At 44.5% G+C, this 24,071-nt stretch overlaps 2 protein-coding genes across 3 annotated transcripts in view; both read left to right on the top strand.

Annotated features, from left to right (window-relative positions):
- Positions 1 to 5,694: 5,694 nt before the first annotated feature.
- On the top strand, positions 5,695 to 22,431 carry PSMD9 (proteasome 26S subunit, non-ATPase 9). 2 transcript variants are annotated; one of them, XR_011249947.1, is made up of 7 exons: positions 5,767 to 5,965; positions 9,995 to 10,097; positions 12,962 to 13,167; positions 15,312 to 15,413; positions 20,677 to 20,765; positions 21,094 to 21,251; positions 21,339 to 22,431. XR_011249947.1 is itself a non-coding variant. In XM_069557797.1 (6 exons), exons 1-6 carry the CDS (start codon positions 5,828 to 5,830, stop codon positions 21,119 to 21,121), a joined length of 666 nt encoding a protein of 221 aa, XP_069413898.1. In that variant the 5' UTR covers positions 5,695 to 5,827; the 3' UTR covers positions 21,122 to 22,431. The 2 variants fall into 2 exon arrangements, 1 of the variants encoding a protein (XP_069413898.1); XM_069557797.1 differs by having other exon boundaries at positions 5,695 to 5,965; positions 21,094 to 22,431.
- Positions 22,432 to 23,308: 877 nt separating this feature from the next.
- CFAP251 (cilia and flagella associated protein 251) overlaps positions 23,309 to 24,071 on the top strand; it is a 72,168-nt gene continuing 71,405 nt past the window's right edge. The window contains exon 1 of the mRNA XM_069557795.1: positions 23,309 to 23,379. The gene's annotated coding sequence lies outside the window, so the exon portion shown is untranslated. The remainder of the gene's footprint in view (positions 23,380 to 24,071) is intronic.

Here is a 24,071-nt window from a genome sequence, read left to right as displayed (position 1 = left end):
TATTTACAAAAACTATTTGCAAAAACAGGCAATGAGCAGAAAGAGACAAGCACCCATATTTGGACTGAGAGTTAATATAGTTCGCGTGCTCCAGCCCTAGAAAATCAATAAAACAATTAACCTTTAGTTTGTAGCAGTGTTGAATTCTGTGATAAAAGGACTCCTTATGGCCAGTTACAAACTGCTAACAGAAGGTAGTTTGAACTTGAAGTTGAGAATCATATGTGCAGTAATATATCACACAGAAAAATAGACAAAAGTCTAGGTAGTAATAAAATGTAATAAAATTGGGAATCGCCTGGTGGTTCAGTGGTTAAGGCTTTGTGATGTTACTGCTGAGGGCCCTGGTTCAGTCCCTGGTTGGGGAACTAAAATCTCATAAGCTGTGTGGCAAGAAAAAAAAGATGAAAATGTAGTAAAATAAGAAATTAGGAAGTGATGAGATTTGAACATTTTTAACCTTTGTTTTCATGAGAGTTTAGTTGTAAGTGTATATTAAACTTTTTTCTGCTTTTTAATGTAATTTTTAATGTACATAATTTAATTTTAAGTACTCTGCTGTCTTAAAAAAAATCTCCCAAACTTCCTGAAGAATTCACAATGGGCTCTCCTGAGCCAGTAGGAACTGCTGTGCGAGGTGTAGGAAGCAGGAGGCCCCCATGGCCAAGGAAAGGGCAGAGGCCATCAGTGGCCCTGGAGGAGGAGAAGCTGTTATAACATCAAGGCCCAGGGCACATCAAAGAGGTTTTCTATCCCCTTCTCTGGCCAAACAACTATGATGTCAGTCACTCCATTATTTGCATAAACTGAGGGTGAAGTTACTCAAGATCAGTCACTGATCCCTTCCAGACTGAACCTGTGACCCCATCATCCAGAGTCCCTAAACTTTTGAACATCTGCCGTCCTTCAGTTCTGAAAGCTGACTTTCATTCTTCACAAGGATAACAGAAGAGTTAGCTTTGCCCTTCGATTTGCTGTGTTGCCTTCAGTATATTGCTTAACCTCTCTGAACCGCCTTTATCTATATCTGAATATTAGGGAGAGCTGTGGTGAGTCTCTGGTACCTACAGGGATAGGAGTGATTATGTGTCCAGTGCTTGGCATTTAATATAAAAGCCTTACGAAGTAGGTGTTATTTTTGTACCCATTTTACAGTTAAGGAAACTGAGGCTTAGAGAAGCTAAGTGGTTCATACTAGTAAGTGGTAGAGTTGGGATTTATTCTGTCTACTCCAAGTCCAAATTTCTCATTTATTTTTTTCTCGTGTGTCTCCCTGCATCTGGAGATCTCCAAGATTTTTATAGTGATAGGAGTCTGAGAAATCATTAGTTCTGAAACTTGAAACCCAAATGCCCTAGAAGCCAGGAGAGTGACAGAGACGAGAGAAGAGCCAGGTGGGACTGTGGAGTCATAGGGCTCATGCCTTGGCAACAAGGACAATGATTATTCAGCTCCAGCCATTTATCCCTGGCGGGAATGTGGGCCCAGTTTTGCCAGGTTTTGTTCAATAGCAGCTGAAAATGTGAATTCTTATGTGAAATCCATTGATTTAAAAATTGTTTTGTTTTGGGGAACTCCCTGGCAGTCCAGTGGTTAGAACTCCATGCTTTCACTGCCGAGGGCCTGGGTTCAATCCCTGGTCTGGGAACTAAGATCCCATAAGCCTCGCGGTACAGCCAAAAAACAAAAATGAAAAAACCAAAACACCTTGGAGTTCAGCCTGTTTAGGGTAATTGGCTTCCGGTTCCCAGTAGGCCAGGGCAGATGGAAAATATGGAAGATTTGCAGAGTCCTGGAGGCTAGCAGTATGATTGTGACCACCCAGGTATTGTAGGTAGCTCTTAGGTCTTTATCTCAATTCCATCTCTCCTGGCCTCCTCCTGAAATGAAAATGAGAAAGACATGGATGTCTGGAAGAGGCAAACAATGTAAGTTCCCCTAGATCTTGGCAGCTTTGTAAAGCAAAGGCTCTCTTATTTGCCTATGGCCACCGCAGGTAAGCTTAATCTGTAGAACAATTGGAATGGGGAAGGAGCAGATTATTCTCCCTGTTGGTTCCCTTAGAATCCTTCATTCAACACTCACTTGGACTTCCCTGCCAGACCAGTGGTTAAGGCTCCAAGCTTGCAATAAAGGGGTGCGGGTTTGATCCCTGGGCAGGAAACTAAGATCCCACATACTATGCAGTGCGGGTGGCCCCCAAGTCCCCCCTCAAACAAACAAAACCCCCCAAATGAACAAAAACCCCACTCAGTCAAACAACTGAGGCTAAGCCTCAGTCCACATCCTCTGAGTCCTAAGTACGTGGGACACACAGGTAAACATACATTAAGGATAGCAGGTGGAAATGCACTGAACAGTCCAGCTCTGAGGTAGGTTAGAGAATGAATTTCAGGAGAGGTGATATTTGAGCTAGATGGATCTCTCAAACCAGCCTGGCCTGAGACAATGTCTTAGAGAAGGAATCTGCAGGTGCTAAGACCCAGTGCTAAGAAAGACTGAGCAATAAATAAATGGGCCAGAAACTATCAATTTAGAGTGGCTGGAAATAATTTTGTCTCTATGTGTTGGAGGGGTCAAAAGGCAAGCAGGGATCAGAAGGGTCTTGAAAGATAAGAGAAGGTGCTGGAAAGCCATTAAAAGCTTTTAAGCATCAGAGTGACAGTGTTGTTCTTTGGGTTGGTTATTCTGGCTGCTGTGCAGAGAATGGATGAAAGGGACAGTGAGAAGCTGAGACAAATTCAGAGCCCTCAGAAATCTGGGGTGATGGCATGAGAGCAGAGGTGGAGGTGATGGAATGGCTTTAAGAGCTATGAAGGCAATAGAAGGGACAGGATCTACGTCATTATAGTAATAACATTGACAATAACAACATAATATAGGGACTTAAACAATAGCTCTGGTTTCTGACGGTAAAGGCGAGAATCTTTTCCCCTCCCTTTTTTTGGGAAAAATTTCAAACCTCAGAAAAGTTGCAAGATAGTTTCCGTGAACACCCAATATACCCTCACCGAGATTTACCTACTGTCACATTTTGCCCCTCTTTTTCTCTGTGTCTCTGTTTTTATACATACAGAGATGTATACATATGTGTTTGTATGCATAGCTTTTTTTCCTGAACCACTTGCAAATTTGTTTCAGAAACCAAGATACTGAACCTCTAAACACTTCAACATTCATCTCTTTTGAATAAGGAGGTTTTTCTGACACATTCACAATATCGTTAACTTCCTGAGGAAATTTAATATCCAGATACTATAATGGAGACAGAGTCGGACATGACTGAAGCGACATAGCAGCAGCAGCAGCAGCAGAAGGAAATGGCAACCCACTCCAGTGTTCTTGCCTGGGACATCTCATAGACAGAGTAGCCTGGTGGGCAACATACAGTCCATGGGGTTGCAAAGAGTCAGACATGACTGAGCACACACATACACACACACACACACACATATATACCTTAATATAAAGTCCATATTCAAATTTCACCAATTGTCCCAGAAATGTCTTCTAAAGCTTCTGTATTTTTAATTTTATTTTTAAAAATTCAAAGATTATGTGTTGCAGTTATTGTGTCTCTTTTGTCTTTTCTTTTGTTTCCTTTTTTTTTTCTTGCATCAATGTTAGAAATGTTTATTTAAAAGTGGTAATTCAGGTGAGAGTTCCCTGGTGGATGAGGGGTTTAGGATTTGGCACTTTCATTGCCGTCTGGTGCACAAAAAAGAAAAATGGTGATTAGGTAATTGAACAAAATGTAGGAGGCCTAATGTAATTGGTTCTACTTTTTTCTATGTAGAGATTATTTTAGCAACTTTTTATTTTGAAATAATTTCAAAGTTACAGAAACATTGCAACAAAATTACAAAGAATGTTCCTGTGTGTTTCACCCAGAGTCACCAATTATTTATACTTTGTCACATTTTTTTCATTTTCTTATCTACAAATATATATACAGATTTTTTTCTGAACCATTTGAAAATAAGTTGCTTCTCGTGCCCCTAAATACTACAGGGTGTATTTTCTAAGGACATTGTCTTATATAGCCCAATGCAAGTATCAAAATCAGGAAATTGAACTATATTTGGTATTAATATAGTTATATTAATATATACTACTAGATATATTAATATATGCTAATATAATAACTAAATTTGGTACTATATTACCCATATTCAAATTTCCCCAACTGTGCCAAGGATGTTTTATAGTCTTCTTTTTTTTTTTCTAGAGAACCAAGATCTAATTAGGGTTCACATATTGCATTTAATTGTTTGTCTCTTTAGTCTTTAAATATATTTATTTATTTGGCATTGCCAGGTCTTAGTTGCAGCATGTGAACTCTTAGTTACAGCATGTGGCATCTAGTTCCCTGACCAAGGATTGAACCTGGGGTCCCTGCACTGGGAGTGTGGAGTCTTAGCCACTGGACCCCCAGGAAGTCCCTTTAGTCTTTAATCTAGGTGATTGCCTAGCTTCTGTGTGGATATTTCACAATAATGACATATTTGAAGAGTTCAGCCAAGTTGTTTTGAAGAATGTCCCTCAATTTGGGTTTGTCTGTTTGTTTTTCATGACTAGATTCAGAGCAAACATGTTTGACTACTAGGTAGGTGATGGTGTGTCTTTTTCAGTGCAAAATGTCAGTGGGAACATGTTAAGAGGTTGTGTCATCTTTTGGTTAAGCTGGGTTCAAATTGGGGCTGCTTATTTTGCTAGCTGGGCAAGTGAGTCATTGATTTTTCTCACCTGTCAAATGAGAGTAATAATAATCCTGGTTTATGAGTTTGTTGAATTTTTTAAAACAATTTATTTGGCTGCGCCGAGTTTCAAATCTTTGGAGCATGCGGGATCTTTTTTTAAGTTGCCACATGTAAACTCTTGGTTGAGGCATGTGGGATCTAGTTCCTTGACCAGGGATTGAACCCTGGCCCCCTGCATTGGAAGCCCACAGTCTTAGCCACTGGACCACCAGGGGAGTCCCAAATTTGTTGAATTAATACACATAGGGCCCTTAGAACAGTGCAATGCGTTGTATTTGATAAATTATTAGTATTGATATTATTGTTGTCATCAATACTATTTTTACTGATATTTATAGAGACCTTAATATGAGACACACTGAGTCCAGTGCTCACTTCTTTGCCCTTCCAGCACCTAGGACAGTGTATGACACAAAGGAGGCATTCAATAAATACTTGTTTGCATTTTGCAAACAGGTCAACACTATGTCATATGAATATCATATGTCATATGAATGTCAACACTATGAGATAGATTGCTATCAATAGCCAACCAAGTCACGGATGAGGAAATGGAGGCTCAGTGAAGTGATTTATCTAGGCCACTACTGGCAGTAAGAGGCAAGAGCTGGGATTTCAACCCAAGCTTATAGGCTTTGTAAAACCAGGAATCTGAGTATTTTGTAAACCCTCAAGGACTGTGTAGATGCAGAGCTGAAATGGAGCGCCACGCACAGTGCGCTGCCCCATGCATACAGGAGGCGCTCAATACATAGCTGAATGAATGAGAAAAGAAAGCGAGTCAACTAGAGAGAGTTCATCATGCCCTGGTCTGGGCCAGCGCTTGGGTGGGACTGGGAATCCATCCGTCCTCATACCTCCCGCCAAGAGTTACCACAGGACCAAGTGTTCCAGCAGGGTGTGGTTTCTGGTGACCACGCCCCACAGACAAAACCACACCTTTTACTTTTCCGGGCTCCCGCGAACAGCCGAGGTGTTTTGGCCCGCGCGCGGAGCCGTAGCTACAGTTTCCTCGGGCGTCCGCGGCCGGGAAACCGGCAGTTCCAGGTCCCGGGTAGACGTGCACAATGTCGGAGAAGGCAGGGAGTCAGAGTGGGGGCTCCTCGGAGGCCAGTGGTGTAACTGTCAGCGACATTCAGGAACTGATACGGCGCAAGGAGGAGATCGAGGCCCAGATCAAAGCCAATTATGAAGTGCTGGAGAGCGTGAGTGTGGGAACTGGGCTCCCGGGCGGGCTGGGAGGCCCCGCAACGCATTCCTGACGCGGCCCCAGGCCGGGCAATGAGGCAAGTAACGTGAATAACTAGGAAGGATTCGAATCGATGTTCTAGCAAGCGTTTATGGAGCCCTCACTGGGAGCTGTGTTAAACGCTTCACATTGGTTAACGCATTTAATCCTCCCAATAATCTTTTGAGGTGAGTTCTATTATTTCACCCATTTTAGGGATGGAGAAAGAGACATTACTTAAACCTGCCTGAAGTCGCAGTTCAGTTCAGTCGCTCAGTCGTGTCCGCCTCTTTCAGGGCTAATAAATTTGCAGAGGCAGGGTGATAATCATCTCTGGCATCGGTCGTACAGTTACCAGATGTCCTGTAACCACTTTACCTTAGAGCTTCTTAAACTTTAATGTGTACGCGAATCACCTGGCTATCTTGTTAAAATTCAGATTCTGATGATGCACGGGTGTGTGGGAACAGCTACTGCATTTCTGCAAATTCCCAGCGATGCTGATGCCACTGGTGTAAGAACATAACAGGAAAGGTTTATTATCCTTACGGTATAAGGAGGAAACTGGGGCCAAGAGTGGGGCAAACCCTTGCCTAGGGTCCTGTACGTCGGAAGTGGCTGTGACGGGATTAGTTCTCAGGCCTCTCTGGCTCCAAAACGGATACAGTTTTTCTTAAGCCACCTAGCGTAAAACCACAAATCAATTTGCCGAGGAAGAGTAAATGAATTACATTCTATACAGGGTGGATGAAGTGCAATGTAGGTGATGCTTATAAGATGAAGTATCATGTGGAGGCCAGGGTACCCTTTTACTGGGTGCTGACTGTGTGCCTGAATTGAGCTGGTTTATGTGTATGCTATATCCTGGAATCCTCTTAACTGCTCTGTGAAGTTGGTATGTTACTCTGGGGCTCAGAAAGGGGAAGTCACAAGATGAGATTTAGATCTTATGCCTAGGGAATCCAGAATCTGTGCTTTCAAGTGGTTTCTCACACCTGAGTTATTTTTCTACTGCAGACAGGATGCTGTGTCTGTATACCTCCTGTACTGTTACTCCCTTGTTATTTTCCTTTAAGTTAACCCATATTTTTTTACTTAATCTTATTTTTAAAGGAAATTTTGTAACTTCACAGCATATGAAAACATAAGAATCTCTTTCCTTAAATATGAACTAATGAAAGTGATCCCCCCCAAAAGGTGATCTATCCATGTATCTGTCACCTGATGAATGGATAATGAAATGTGGTCTGTCCATACAATGGGATATTACTTAAATAAAAAACAGTGAAGTGCTACATATGCTACAAAAGATCATGAACTTTGAAAGCTAAGTGAAAGAAATTCATCACAAAAGACCACACATTTTATGATTCCATTTATATGAAAGATCTAGAATAGGCAAATTCATGGACAGAAGGTAGATTCGTGGTTGCCAGGGGCTGAGGGGAGGGGGAGATGGAAGTGGCTGCTAGTGGGTCAGAGTTTCTTTTTGGACGGTGGTGAAAGTGTTTTTAAATTGATTGTGGTGATGATTTCATAATTCTATGAATATTCTAAAAACCACTGAATGGTACATTTATTTATTTGGCTGCACCACGCAGCATGATCTTAGTTACTTGACCAATGATGGAAACTGTGCTCCCTGTAGTGGAAGCACAGAATTCTTAACCACAATGGCACCCCACTCCAGTACTCTTGCCTGGAAAATCTCATGGACAGAGGAGCCTGGTAGGCTGCAGTCCATGGGGTCGCTAAGAGTCTGACACGACCGAGTGACTTCACTTTCACTTTTCACTTTCATGCATTGGAGAAGGAAATGGCAACCCACTCCAGTGTTCTTGCTTGGAGAATCCCAGGGGCGGGGGAGCCTGATGGGCTGCCGTCTGTAGGGTCGCACAGAGTCGGACACAACTGAAGCGATTTAGCAGCAGCAGCAGACTGCCAGGGAAATTCAGAATTATACACTTTAAATGGGTGAATTGCATAGTGTATGAATTATATCTGAATAAAGCTGTTTTTAAAAATGGAGAGGCCCAGATATAACAAGTGATCTGGAGATAATATGGAGACCAACACGACTTTTTCCTTGACTACTGGAGGATTGATGATATTTGGAAAGGGAATAAGTATTTTAGATTCAGGGTTATTAAATGCCTTGTATATGAATTGCCAGTGGCCCAGGTCCCAACGTTGGAAACCAGTCTCTGATGCAGTATTGCCTTACTGCAATCAGGAAGGCCAGTCAACTCTTAATCATTGTGACCATACAGGAGGCAGATACAGATATTTAGCCCCTGGCACATTTATACCGTATCTATAGAGAGTCCTGGGTTAAGGGAGTATATGAGACCCCCTTCCCCATGAACAGAAAACAGTAAGTGTAACCCACAGGCTTTCAGAAGGAAAGGGAGAGAAGTGAATGGAATCCCTCCCCTTGGAACCTGTGTATGCTCAGCAGTTAGTCTCTGTGCTGATCATTACAGCCCTCATTTATTACTTTCTGTGTGTATTAGTTTCCTGGGGTCACCATAACAAATGATCACAAACTTGGTGGCTTAAAACAGCAGAAGTTTATCCTCTCTCAGTTTTGGAGACCAGCAGTGTGAAATCAAGGAGTTGGTAGGTTTGATTCCTTCTGGAGCTCTGAGGGAGAAGCCATTCCCTGCCTCTCTCCTAAATTCTGGTGGCTCCTGGCCATCCTTGGCTGGTGGCAGTGTCTCTCTAATCCCTGCCTCTGTCTTCGTGGCCTACTTTCTGCATCTCTCTGTCCCATTTCTCCTTCTCCTTTCTTTTATCAGGATACCCATCGTTGGATATAGGGGCCACCCGAAATCCAGGAAGATCTCTTCTTGTGATCCTTTACTTAATTATATCTGCAAAGATCATTTTTCCAAATAAGGTCACGTTCACAGGTTCTCAGGGTTAGGACTGGGACATATCTTTTTGGGGGCTGCTCTTCACCACTGTGAATGTGTGTGGCACCGTGCTAAGCACCCTACGTAGGTCAATTAGTTAATTCTCAGAACAGGTGTGAAGTGAGGCGAGTGTCATTTTTCCCATTTTATAATTGAGGAAGCTGAGGCCCAGAGAGGTGAACATATTAACCAAGGATACCCAGCTTGTATGTGGCAGAATTGAACTTGAAATCAAAGTCTGCAAAAACCCAGCTGTATGTCATATAATATGATTCATTGCTGTTGTGCACCATGCTCTGATTTAGGTAGGAAAAGACTTTAAAAATATGAAAATGGCAATTCCTTGGTGATGCAGTGGTTAGAACTCTGCTTTCACTGCTGAGGGCGTAGGTTTAGCTCCTGATCAGGGACTAAGATCCCACAAGCCATGCAGCACAGCTGAAAGAAACAAACCATTATAACAGATGTATTATTTTCAATAGGGAGTACATTGCCATGGTCAAAATTCAATGTTTACAATAGGATATAAGTTGGAAAGTCTCTCTCCCTTCCCTGTCCCCAGCCACCCCTTTCCTCTACCCCAGATGGCAACTGGTAATATCAGTGTATCCTTCCAGGGATGAAAGGCCTGTTTGAAGGTCCCTTCAGATCTCTCTTTATTTTCAGAAGAACCAAAGTCCTGCCTCAGCTGGGTGCTCTTGGGGGTTTTTACCCTCCTCTAACCTCCAAGGTCACCAGCCAGGTGTCAGCTGCCCATAGGAGGGAGGGTCTGGAGGAGTTGAGGTAGCAATTGACCTTGAGGGTGATGCTCAAAGGAGTCATTAGTTTTATCTGTACTGCTCTAATGTCAGAAAAGAGAGTGGGTCCACTCATTACTGGTGTTGTTAAAAGTCAGCTAAACAATGGTGCCCACCTGCGAGGGCAGTGGCGGGAGGGCGTGGGAGAGGGCCCGGTCTGTGCGAAGTGATCCATACATGGCCGCTGTGGTCACTGGCACCTTTGTCACGACTGCAGAGGGGCAGAGTCAGGGGAAGGAGAGCTTGAGGACTTCATACCTGTAAAATCTTCCTGACCTTGTATCTTCCCTCCAGCAAAAAGGCATCGGGATGAACGAGCCACTGGTGGACTGCGAGGGCTACCCCCGGGCAGATGTGGACCTGTACCAAGTCCGAACTGCAAGGCACAACATTATCTGTGAGTGACCCTGGCTGGGGATGTTCCCCACCTTGCAGCAGGAGGTGTACAGGGCACAAAGAAGTCACCAGTATTCCATATGCCTGCTTCCCTCTCCTCTCCCTTGATGAGATCATCTCCTTGTCCCCATGGAGAGACTGAGAACTATGGGAATGGGATAGACTCTAGGGGTCTATATTTATGGTCTCATTTTTTTTTTAAATCCCCTTTTTAAAAGTTTGTTTTATTTTTTGGCCTCACCATGTGGCATGTGGGATCTTAGCTCCCTGACTAGGGATCAAACCCATGCTCCCTGCATTGGAAGCATGGAGTCTTAACCACTGGACCTCCAGAGAAGTCCTGTGGTTTCATTTTTCATTTTGCTTTTAGGAACCTTGCTTCATTGTGGAAACTTTTATTGTAGTAACAACAGAAACCCAAGGCAGCTATGGCTTACAATCCCAATCAAATCAGTTACATGTGAGGAAGTATGTTTTGCTGTTAATGATAGTGACCCGACTATGGACATTCAAGCAGAAAATAGCTCAGTCCCTCAGTAAAGACATTTGGAGGTCGGCCGTGCAGGGCTAGTCTTCAGAAACCCAGGCTCTGCCATCCTTAGGAAATCTTGTCCATCTTCAGGGTCACCATATCCATGTGGCAGGCGGGAAGAAAGGGGAGGAAGAAGGTAGGAAGGACACAAGCTCCTGTGCCAGCTGGTACACCTCCTGTTAAGGATCTGTCCTGCAAGTCCCATGCCCACGTCCTGCATCAGTTTCTGCTTTCCTCGTATAGGCTCCCCTGCCTGCAAGAAATGTACCCACAGTGGGCATGTTGCTATCTTAAGTAAAATGTCTTATGTATATAAGTGTATATAGTGTATCCCTGGAGAAGGAAATAGCAACCCACTCCAGTATTCTTGCCTGAGAGATCCCATGGACAGAGGAGGCTGGCAGGTTACAGTCCATGGGGTTGCAAAGAGTTGAGCATGACTTAGCACCTAAACAACAGTATAGTATGTATGTATGTGTTTATTATCAAGGAACAGAGAGAGTGAATAGAGGTTGGGTAGTTTATTCGACCTCTGTTTCTGCTGTAACAAATCGTCACAGACTTAGTGGTTTAAAATGTCACAAATTGTGACTTCCCTAGTGGTCCAGTGGTTAAAACTTTGCCCTTCCAGTGCAGGGGGTGTGGGTTTGATTCCTGGTCAGGGAACTAAAATTTCACACGTCTGTGGCCAAAAAAAAAAACCAAAACATAAAACAGAAGCAATATTGTAACAAATTCAGTCAAGACTTTAAAAATGGCCCACATAAAAAAAAAAAAAAAAACCCTAAAAAAAAAGTCACAAATGTATTATCTTACATTTCTGGAAGTGAGATGTCCACGTGGGTCTCACTATGCTAAAATCAAGGTGTCAACAGAGCTGTGTTCCCTCCAGATAATTCATTTCTTTGTCTTTTCCAGCCTCTAACAGCTGCCCACCTTCCTTGACTTGTAGCCTTTCCATCTTCAAAGCCACTGGTCACTTCTCTCCGGTTTCTGAGGCTGTCAACACGTCTTTCTCTCATTCTCCTGTCTCCCTCTTTCACTGATAAAGACGCCTGTGATCACCCTGGGCTACCCCTTGAATAATCCAGGATAGCCTCCCATCTCAGGGCCCTTAACTTAATCCCACCTGTACAGCCTCCCTTGCCATGTCAAGTAGCAGATTCACAGGGTCTGGATTTAGGATGTGAACATCCTTCCTTGGGGCCACTTTTCATGCTGCCACAGCTAGGCACCCAATGATTTCTACAGCAAGGGCATATCACATAGAAGGGAGCTGATCATCTGCATTACTCCTCCCACTTTATTAGCTTTTGGGCTGCACTGTGCCTTTGTTGCCGCACTCGGGCTTTCTCTAAGGCTCCTCTTCGCCGCAGCGCGCTGGCTTCTCGCTGCAGTGGCTTCTCTTGTTGCTGAGCATGGGCTCTCGGGGCTGGGCTTCAGTAGTTGTGGCAGACGGGCTCAATTGCCCCATGTCATGTGGAATCTTCCCAGACCAGGCATCAAACCCGTGTCCCCGGCATTGGCAGGCGGGTTCTTAACCACTGGCGCACCAGGGAAGTCCTACTTTATCCCCTTGATGACTTCTGTTTTACCTGTGTGAATCTTGACTCTGTCTGCAGCATACTTTGGTATAAGTTGTCTTTAGGTAAAAAAAAAAAAAGTTACCCAGACCCCAGCCTCTCTGCTGGGCTGGCCTGCAGAGACAGCTTACTCGACTTACTTTGTTCCCGACATTTTGAGTTAACTGGCAATACTGAAAAAAATCAGAGGATTTCATCCCCAAACTCCTGGTTTCCAGCTGTTTTCACTGTTGCCTCTCCCATGCTGAGCACCACCAGTCGTGTGTTGCTAGATGGGGCATCTTCTGGAAGCATTAAGAGAAAAGTGAGGTCCTCCTTGGCTCCAGCCTGCTTCACTTGGTCGCTTGCTCATGGCGCTGCCCCTTGTGTACGCTTGAGCTTGTGGCCATGGATTCAGCTGGACGAGTCCCTCCTCCTGCTCACCTGTCAGGCCTCCACTGAACTGGTGCTACCTTTGGCAGGCCTTCCTTGATCTTCTAGACGAGCCAGGTCAGGGCCCATGGGCGGGTCAGCCCGCATCGTGGTCATCAGGTGTCATTGGAATCACTCATCCCTTGGCTGCTCTTCTTGCAGGACTGTAAGCTTCATGAGGACAGCCCCTCTGTCTTGTTTGTAGATGAGTCCTCAGTGTCTGGCTCAACCTCTGGGATAAAATAAGCACTCATTAAATATTTAGTGAATGAATGTAGGGGACATGTCTCATGTCCTCTGCTGTCTTTTCTTGGCCCCTGATACGATGCTCTCCTTCAGGCCTGCAGAATGACCACAAGGCGGTGATGAAGCAGGTGGAAGACGCCCTACACCAGCTGCATGCTCGCGACAAGGAGAAGCAGGCCCGGGACCTGGCCGAAGCCCACAGGGAGGCCCTGAGCCGCGACCAGAGCCAGGGCCTCAGCCCTGCCCAGGCCTTCGCCAAAGTGAACAGTGTCAGCCCCGGCTCCCCCGCCAGCATCGCAGTAAGCCAGGGCTGACTCCCTGAGCTCACAGCCTGAGGGTGCCTTGAGGTGGACTTGAGGCTGGGGCACTGTGGACAGACAGACCCACACTGTCTCCAGGGCAGCAGACACCAGGGAGGGCCAGCAGGAGTTAGGCCTTGCTGCCCACTCAAGGAGCCATGAGGGAAACCCTGGGCCACAAGGTGGAAGGCGATAGATGTCCCAAGAGGGAAGGAGGCTCTCTTCCTGGGCCTGATTTTCACTGGGCGTTGAGTAACAGGCAGGAGAGTGACAATAGCTGCCACTTACTGAGCCCTTGCTTTGCAACAGGTGTCCTGCCAAGTGAGCTCGCCTGGTGTGTTTTGACAAGTTTTAACAGCTTTAATTGGGATATAGGTCATATGCCGTAACTTTTATCCATTTAAGGTACATATATGATTGAGTGGCTTTTGGTGTATTAACAATTAGGAGTCAGATTTTAGAATATTTTCATTGTTCTGAAAAGAAACCAATTAGGCATTACACCTCAACCCCCGATCTCCCTTAACCCCTGGCTCCCACCAGTCTGCTTTCTGTTTCTATGAATTTGCCTGCTTTGGACATTGCATATATGAGTGAATGGAATCATACAATATGTGGTCCTCTGTGTCTGGCTTCTCCCTTTTAGTATCATGTTTTCAAGGTCTGTCCGTGTTGGAGCATGTATGTCAACTTCATTCCTTTTTCATTTTCTAAAGTTTTTTACTGGAGAATAGTTGATTTATGGTGTTGTGTTAGTTTCAGGTATATAGCAAAGTGAAGAAGTTATACATATACATATATCCACTCCTTTTTGGATTCTTTTCCCATTCAGTCCATTACAGAGTACTGAGTAGAGTTTCCTGTGCTATACAGCAGATTCTTATTAGTTATCTATTTTATACATAGTTGTATATAATCTCCCAATTTATCTCTCTCCCATGTTCATTCCTTTTTCTGAGTATAGTATGGTGTCTGGATAGATCACACTTTGTTTATGCATTCATCAGTTCGTTTCCATTTTCTGGCTATTATGAATAATGCCTCTGTGAACATGACATACAGATTTTTATATAGAGCTGCAATTTATGTTGAATCCCACAGCCACCCTCTAGAGTAGGTACCATTTCATCCATGGGGAAAAGCCTCGAACCCCTGAAGTACTTTTTGCCAGGACACATAGCTTCTAGAAGGCAGAATTGGGTCCTGCCAGTCATCTTTAGTGATCGTAAGACTGTGGGTTACATGTTTTATCCACCACTGTGCACACGACACAGAGAAGGCAATGGCACCCCACTCCAGTGTTCTTGCCTGGAAAATCCCATGGACGGCGGAGCCTGGTGGGCTGCCCTCTGTGGGGTCGCACAGAGTCGGACACGACTGAAGCGACTTAGCAGCAGCAGCAGCAGCAGTGCACACAACATCTGGTACAGAGTTGTCGTTGACCCGTGACGAGTATTTGTGGAAGGGATGGAGGAACTGTGATCTGTGTTCTGAGGGTCACTCTTGTCCTGGGTCAGCGTTGTGCCCCTGGCTGCTAGAATGAGGCCTTCTAGGGCAAATGTGTCTCAATGCTGACTCCTGAACAAAGTAAGCCAGATTGGCCTGCCACTCCTTGCCCCTGCACCTGGGTCAGGGCCAGGACCAGGACCAGAGAGCTTTGCCCCGTGTTCCTCAAGGCCTGCACCACTGCCAGCTTTCACCAGGCACTGGGCAGACCTGACCGGCCACCTTTTGCTCACTTTGTGCCTGGAGGAACCCCTGGAGGAGCTGGCCCAGTTGTGTGCTGCCCCTCCCTGCCCGATGTATCTAAATCCTAACCTCTTTGCTTTGTGCCTGCCATTCTTCTCTGTGGAAAACATGCTCATTAAAAAAAAAAAATCAGTATAATTGCTTTACAGCATTGTGTTTCTGTTGTACAGTGAAGTGAATCAGCCATACATATACATATATCCCCTCCCTCGTAAGCCTCCCTCCCACCCCAACTCCCATCCCACCCCTCTCGGCCACCACAGACCGCCGAGCTGAGCTCCCTGTGCCATACAGCAGATTCCCACTGAACATGCGTGCATTAAGTTAGGACTGTCTGAGAGGGTGAAGCACACTGAAGCTCTCTCCTGACTTCCTGTTTTCTCTTCTCTCTTTAGGGTCTGCAAGTGGATGATGAGATTCTGGAGTTTGGCTCTGTGAACACCCAGAACTTCCAGTCACTGCAGAACATCGGCAGTGTGGTCCAGCACAGTGAGGGGGTGAGCTGGAGGGCATGTGGAGTCTGACCAGTGACCCCGGAACTGCCAGGGCAGGAGCTGTGGCCGGGGTGTGGGCCAGCTGCCCTCGGGGGGCTGTTACCCAAGCACAGTCCTTCCCGCACAGGGCCTTTTGGCTGTTCCCTCCGCCTAGAATGCTTATCCCCCTGATTTCTGGCAGGCATTGGGCCCAGAAGCATTTGGCTGGTGTCGGTGCCCTGCTAGAGGTCAGGCCCTCATTTCCACACTGACTGACACCTTCATTCGGTCTGTACTTAGATGGAAGTTTATAATTTTGTTTTTTATCAAACTCATTAGTTTTGCACTTTATGGCTTGTATTTCCTTCAAGAAAGTCTTCTAGTGCTTTTATTGGTTTGTTTTTAGCTTTTCTTTAATCCATCTGGCGTGTATCTTTTATTATTATTTTTTATAACAGTTTGACTGAGGTACAATTTACATACCTTCCAGGTCACCCATTTAAAGTGCATAATTTACTCATTTTTAGTCTGTTGGTAGAGTTGGGCATACATCACCACAATCAGTTTTATTTATTTTTAAAATTTTTATTTATTTATTATTTTTTACAATCACCTCAGAAAAAAGCCTCATTCCCACTAGCAGTCACTCCCATTTTCCCCATACCTACCAACCCCTGGCAGCCACTAAACTACTCTTTGTCTCTACTGCTGCTAAGTCACTTCAGTCGTGTCCGACTCTGTGTGACCCCATAGACGGCAACCCACCAGGCTCCCCCGTCCCTGGGATTCTCCAGGCAAGAACACTGGAGTGGGTTGCCATTTCCTTCTCCAATGCATGAAAGTGAAAAGTGAAAGTGAAGTCGCTCAGTCGTGTCTGACTCTTCGCGACCCCATGGACTGCAGCCCACCAGGCTCCTCCCTCCATGGGATTTTCCAGGCAAGAGTACTGGTGTGGGTTGCCTGCCATTGCCTTCTCCACAGTCTTGCTTATTCTGGATATTTCATGTAAATAGGATCATATAGTATGTGATTTATACTGTATATATATATACACACATATATACTGTGATATATCCTGTATATATACTAAGTGATATATATGTATCATTTAGTGTAGTGTTTTCAATATTCATCCATGTTGTAGCATATGTCAATACTTCATTCCGTTTTATGACCAAATAGTATCCCATTGTATGGATAGGCCATACTTTATCCATTCATTAGTTGACGAATATTCAGGTTGTTTCCACTTTTGGGATATTATTATAGACTAATGCTTCTGTGAACATTCTATAGAAGTTTGTGTGTGCACATATGTTTTCATTTCTGTTGGATTCATAGTTCATCTGAAATTAATTTTTGTGAATGGTGTGAAGCAGGGTCTCAGACATATTTTTTTCCCCAAATGGATAGTAGTTGTTCCAGTATTGTGTATTGAAAAGTTAGTACTTTACCCACTCTTTTATATTGCCACATCTGTTATATGATTTTTATATGTGGGATTCTTTGTTTCTTTGGTCTGTTTGTTCGGCACCTTTCTGGGGTTTCCTAGAACAAATCCATTTGTCCTGCTCTGCTTCTCTTTAACCCTTTGCCAGAAAAGGTGTATTGGTGAGTGAAAAAAATCACCCCAAAACTTCAGCAACTTGAAGCTTCAAGCATCTATTAGCTCATACAGTATGGGGTCAGGCAGTGTCCAGGAGTCATGTAGCTGGGTGGTTTTGGTTCAGGGTCTCTCATGAGGTTGTGATCAAGATGAAAGCAGAGGTTGCCGTCATCTGAGGGCTTGACCGAGGTTAGAAAATCTGTGTCCGAGGTGCCTCACTCACGTGGCTGTTGGCAGGAGACTTCAGGTCCTCAGCATGTGGGCCTCCACAGTGCTGCTTGAGTGCCCCCGTAGCATGGCGGCTGGCTTCTCGCAGAGTGGGCAGTCCAAGTGAGAGCAGAGAGCTGAGAGCAGCGCCTTCTGACTCAGTCTCTGAAGATTCACACTATCAATTCCAGTCTTCTATTTGTTAGAAGCAAGTCCATTCCTCACTCAAAAGGAAAGGAATTAGGCTTTAACTCTAGAAGGAAAGAATTTCGAAGCATTTATTTATCACTGTGGCTTTACACCTTTGTCATCTCTTTACTGTCCCATCACCATTTTAGTGAGGTTTCTAGAGATGATGCATTGTGTTATTTTTACCAGAGTCTCTGTTTTTCACTCATTCTTCCCCACCCCACCTCCCCAGCTTGCTAGTGTGTTAGAATTTACTCATGTTTCTTGGGTACCTTGCTACATGTAACAATACTTTTAAACTTTGTAGTTGTCTGGGCTCATTGTTACTGGTTTGTGTTGTAAATATGTCTCTCTCTCTCTTTTTTTTTTTTTTTTTTACCCCCTGGAAGAGGTAATACTTACTAATGGCAAAAACAGGACGAGAAAACATAATGAAAAACTTCCCTCTCCTCCAGGTTCATTTCCTTTCCTCCAAAAGCAGCTGCTTTCCAACTGTGTTCTTCCAGGGACAGGTTCTTTGTGCATTAGCATACAGAGCTACTGGATGCTTTGATTAAGTTAAGGCCTGATGTACCCACAGCAGAATTCACCCTTTTCAGTGTGTAGTTCTGTGAGTTTTGACAACTGTATGTGTATGTAAATATCACCAAATGAAGATACGCCACAGTTCTGCAACCCAAAATGGCCTCATCCTTTTGTAGTTAACTTCTCCCCATGCCTCATGCCCAGGAAACCACGGATCTGTGCTCCACTCCTGTGGCTTTACCTTTTCCAAAATGTTGCATAAGTGAAACTGCGTAGTATAAAGCCCTTTAAGGGGCTTCCCTGGCAGTCTAGTGGTTAAGACTCTGTGCTTCCATTGCACGGGGTGCAGGTTCAGTCCCTGGTCAGGGAACTGAGACCCTGCATGCCATGTGGCACAGCTGAAAAAAAGTCCTGTAAGTCTGGCTACTTTCACCCAGCGTCCTGCATCTGCAGTTCTTCCAAGCGGGCATTTGCATCTGTAGTTCATCCCTTTTCACCACTGAGTAGTAATCCATTGCATAATGACCCCCAGACTCTTCATCCATTTTCCCAGCATGGGACATTTAGGTTGTTTCCAGTTTTTGGTGGTTACTCATAATAGCTACTGGTTTCTAATCTGTCTCTTCTAGTTAAATACAGTCTTAGGCTATTTATAGCTAAAAAAATCTGTTTTTGTTAACACTGAGGTGTAATTGACATATAACATTATATGAATACTATTTTCAGGTGTAAAACATAATAATTCAATGTTTCTATATTTTGCGAAATGATTGCCACAATAAGTCTAGTTAACATCTGTCACCATACATAGTAGTTACAAGGTTTTTTTTTGTGATGTGTACTTTTAAGATGAGCAACTTTCAAATATGCAAGAGAGTATTATTCCATATTGCACAGCGTGGTGACTAGTTAATAATACTGCATGAGTCCTTTTTGATAAAGGCAGTTATTGAACATTTTGTAGGAAATTTCATTCTAAAGAATATAAATTCCAATATATCAAACAGATAAGTTGAACTGCTGGGATGGGCTGGAGGTGGGGTGGGGGCAGTATCACACTCTCAGGGCCCTGGGTCCTCCTAGAACCAGAGCTCAGCTTGAGAATCATGGATCTGGGTTTCCATGGTCTGCTCTGTGAATTGGAAAAATAAAATCTTTTTTTAACCCCATAGCATTCTATTGTTAGACATTTAGGGAGTTTCCAATTTTATGGAAACTTGGAAATTAACACCCTTGTAGACAAATCTCTGTTTCTGTAGATAAGTTTTTAAAGGTGAGTTTCTGGATCACATGCATGTATTTTCAAAGGAAAAAAAAATCTTAAAACAATATTTCTTTTTAATAAAAATAGTGTGTATTCAACCATAAAAAAAGAATGGTGTACTGATATCCTATAACAGTAACAATCCTTGAAAGAATTTGTGCTAAGTGAAAGAAGCCAGACACAAAGGGCCACATATTTTAGAATTCCATTTATATGAAATGTTCAGAAGAGGCAAATCCATAGAGACAGAAAGTAGAGAGGTGGTTTCCAGGGGTTGGGGAGGAGGGACTAGAGAGTGGTTGCTAATGGGCACGGAGTTTCTTTTTGGGTGATGGAAATACTCTGAAATTAGGTGGTGATGGTTGGACCAATCTCTGAATTTACTAAAACCCACTGAATTGTATACTTTATTATTATTTTTAAAAATATGTATTTATTTGGCTGCATTGAGTCTTAGTTGTGGTTACCTGGGATCTTTGTTGTGGCATGCAGGATCTAGTTCCCTGACCAGGGATCGAACCCAGGCTCCCTGCATTGGGAACGAGGAGTCTTAACCATTGACTACCAGGGAAGTCTCAAAATTTCTATTATTTTTAATTAAAGGAGAGGTGATTTATTTTTTTTAATTATTTTATTTAGCTGCCTCGGGTCTTAGTTGGGGCACACGGGGACTTTGTTGAGCACAGGCTCTGTAGTGGCAGTGAGCAACCTTGGTTGCCATGCAGCATGTGGGAACTTGCTTTCCCAACCAGAGATTGAACCCATGTCCCCTGCATTGTAAGGCAGATTCTTAACCACTGGACCCCCAGGGAAGTCCCTGAAGAATATAGTTGATTTATAACACATGGGACCTTTTAGGACATATATTCATGGATTCATGCTTTGCTGGTTTTATTTTTACTAAACCTACTTATTCACTGTACTATATTTGAACAATACCTTATTGAGGGGTATTTTGGGTGTTTTCAGTTTTTGGAATTTTTAAATACTCCGGGATGAATGCTTTGTTTCTTTATCATCTTGTACTTTTGCAAAAGATATCTTGTATGTACCTTTTAAAGATTTTGTTGTTGTTGTTGGGGAGGTATGTTTCTCCAGGAGGATGGTACCAAATCTGTAGCCCCACTGGCTCCCCCCAGAGTGCCAAGTCCCCCCACATTCTTGCCAGTTGCAGAAATTATGTTTAGAATAAGCATCCTGGGACTTTTCTGGTGGTCTAGTGGCTAAGACTCTGTACTCCCAATACAGGGGGCCCAGGTTCGATCACTGGTCAGGCAACTACATCCCATATCTTGCAGCTAAGACCTGGCACAGCCAAATAAATAAATAAAAGCAAAAAAAATATTTTTTTAAAGCCTCCTTACCAATCTGGTTGGCAAAAAATGAAACAAACAACCGCCCCCGCCTCCCCCCCCACCAAGTATCTCAGCCTTCTAGCCTGAATCTCTTTGAATGCTAAGGAGGCTGAACATAAAATGAGCTTATTTTCCTTTCAGAAGCCCCTGAATGTGACAGTGATGCGCAGAGGGGAGAAACACCAGCTTAGACTCGTGCCAACACGCTGGGCAGGAAAAGGACTGCTGGGGTAAAGTATCTGTGTCCATTCATTCACACTGCAGTGTTTGCTGCTTGCTTGTTAGACATAAAGCTGTAGGCAGGAGGTGGGGTCGTCGGGGAAGGAAGGGAATTTCCAGATTACCTGTAGCAACTCATGATGAATCTTTTTGGCAGGATTGAGATTGCAGGTGTGGAGATGAAGGGAGCCCTGGTCACTCTTTGTCTTTCATTAACTGGGTGTTTGTGTTGAATGAATGAGAAAGCATGTAGGTGAAAAGCTCAGAAGGGATCACTTCTGATCTTCCTGAACGGAGCCACCAAACTTACATACTGTTTCTTTCCTTTTTTTCTTCCAGCTGCAACATTATTCCATTGCAAAGATGACTGTCCCTGAGGAATGGAAACAGTAAAGCATCTTCCTTTGCCCCAGACCTGGGTCTAGTGGGCTTTTCCTCCTCTTCTTTTCTGCCTGAAGCTCAAGGATCTCAAAGAGACTGGATGCCTGAACTTCTAGGTGGTGGAAATGCTGTGGCCTCTCAGTTTAATCTCTCGGGATTAAGGCATTGTTAAAAACTTAATTTGTGTTTCACATCTCTTGCAGGTTAGGCCATGACCCTAAATGAGACTCCTCTGGATGGTGAGGAAGTGGGCGGGAGTTATTCTGGCAGGTGCTGATGTGACTTTCTTCTTCTAGAAATCTTTTTTTTTTCCCCAAATAAACCCAGTTTTACAGTATTGATATATCATGTTATCACCCTCGGTGAATTTCCTATGAACCTCTCAAAGCAAAGCTCAGACAGGAGTTAGAGCCTCCTCAGAAAGTTGGGCAGAACAGATCAACAGTTGTGCTGCGTTTGACTAACAATATCTCTGGAACATGATTCTTCAGTGAATGAGGTTTCTAAGCACTCAAGCTGCACCATCTGCTTTTGCATTGCAGCACTGCTGCTCTGGCTACAGAAATTGCACCCTCAGCATTTGGATCTCTAGGGCCACAGCTCCCTCTAAGGGGAGCCAGGAAGCACGCCTGGTAGCTCAGTATGGTGTCAGCTTCCTTTCCATAACCCACCTGAAAGCAGAAAGGTCCTTTTCTGGAATAAAAGACCCTGCAAGTTAGCCTCTAATGATTTTTCATAATTGAACCTCCTAAGGTGTGCTGACATTACTGTTGAGAATCAGCAGGGTGTGCAGACCCGGCTTCTTGAAAATGCTGATTCCTCCTGCCTGCCTTTTATTTTCTTCCTTGAACATGGCATCATGAGTTTAAGTGATACTTAGTGACTCCCTGTTTTACTTTCCTTCTCTCGTCATCATATTACAATGCTGTGACTCCACAGTTTCTGCTAGACCACCTTCTGTTTCAGAGGGCATTGGCACATTCTGCTGAACACATACTCCAGTTCCTCAGGACTGGATTTGCTTGGCTTGGATACAGATACCAGGTTGTCCTGACAGGAGTCAGTACTGGGTGTGCTCCTATCCATGGGCTTTCATGCTCAACTGGAAAGACCTCCTATTGAGTACGTGCCCCAAACCATGTACCCTAGCCAAATTTCCACTTGGATTTCTCCGCCTTGTAGTCACAGATGTACTGTGTTTACCAGTGTTTGCTGTTCAAGTTGTTTTTTCTAATTCCATGTGTTTTCCAATCTCTTTTTATAAACCCTAGACTATAATAAACACGGTTTGTCCCATCCAGTAATCCCTTTTATTTTTTTGAGATGTGTGTATATGAAGATACCCTGGAGTAGAAAATGGCAACCCACTCCAGTATTCTTGCCTGGAAAATTCCATGGGCAGAGGATGGAGGCTACAGTCCATGGGGTTGCAGAGTTGGATAGGACTGAGCACACAGCCAGGCTTATCAACCAGCCTTGTGATAAGAGGGTGTGGTGGGGTCGGGAGAAGCATTCAGCCCTCCTAAGACAGAGTCTTCTGCCTCAATGCCTTTGGCTGTTTCCTTCATGCCTGCCTTCAGAAACCTCAGGATGGACATGCAGGCGGGCTGTCTTTTGTGAGGGGCTAGTGGAGGGTCGCTTTGAGGTGGAATCATCCTAATGGATTTTACCACTCTGGTTTGATAGAAACATTTTGTGATAAGAATCGCAAGATAATGTAACCTGTGTAATATTTAACCCCAGCCAGCTAAAATGATCTACACATGTAGTTCCCCGGGCGAGGGAGCCTTGGAGGACAGCTGTATGCTGCATCAACGAGATCGGAAAATTCAGTTTGCTTTTGACAAAGAGAATTTTATCAAACAGTTCGTACTTCTTCACTCAATTTTGTCAAGCCTTCAGAAAGTCAGAATTGCTAGGATTAGGCTATGCAGCTTCTCAGTGGATGGCGCCAAGGGAAAAAGTTGGGGACGGGAAGAGGAGGAAAGCCAATTTCAGGGCACCAAGTCGCGGCACCTCTCCCCACCGACCGCCAGAGGGCGTGCTCGACCCGCTCCCGCCTCTTTCTGGGCACGTGATCTCGGTCCAGCCTTCTCGCTTTACGGCGCGTCGCCTGCGGCGGCAACGGTTACCATGGAGACGAGGCTTGGTTGCCAACTGTAACTAGGGAGCCTGTGGAGAAAGCGGCCGCAGGTGGGAAGAGGGCTTTACACAGCGGAACGACCCCGGCCTTTGAGGACCAGGGTGGGTGCGCTCTGTGAGTCAGGAGCGGGGTCCCCGGCAAGGCGGGGGGCGCTCACCCCACCTGGGCCCGGCCTGAGGTAGCTCCAGGGAGACCTCCACCGTGCCTGGGCTTTATGCCCCCAAGGGCCCAGACACCTGCCCGCCCCCCCCACTCCACCCCTCCCCGCCCGCACCTTGCTGCTTACTTGCTGTTTTACCTTGAATAAGTCACTACACCTCTCAGCACCTCAGACTTAAGTTTGCTATGAGGAATAAACGAGAGAATACGTTAAAATGCTTTTAAACTTCCTAAACGACTGTTGCCATTTCTCAAGCACTCTGTGCTGCAGCTGTGTTAAGCATCTTACGTATGCCACCTCATCTTCACAAGACCCCCAGAATGTAGGCTTATCATTTTCATTTTGCCAGTGAGCAAATTTAGACTCTGAGGGGTAAAGTGACTTGCCCGAGGTCACAGAGCTACTGAGTGGTAGAACTGGGATTCAGTGCCAGCACAGGCTGACTGAAAAGACAACACTTTTAACCACCACCTGCTTCTTCCTTGATTAGAATTGTCGCCAATACCTGGGTTATCATTTTGCTGCCTGTGGGAATATGAGTATATTTAAAGTGAGTTAGAGGGCTTTAAAATTATTCCTAGAAAGGAACGGATCCCCGGGGGCAGGGGGAGAAGGGGTGTAGGGCATCAGTAT

The sequence above is a fragment of the Ovis canadensis genome, chromosome 17 (assembly GCF_042477335.2).
Source record: "Ovis canadensis isolate MfBH-ARS-UI-01 breed Bighorn chromosome 17, ARS-UI_OviCan_v2, whole genome shotgun sequence".
Classification (NCBI taxonomy): Eukaryota; Metazoa; Chordata; class Mammalia; order Artiodactyla; family Bovidae; genus Ovis; species Ovis canadensis.
This window is presented reverse-complemented; position numbering and strand designations above follow the sequence as displayed.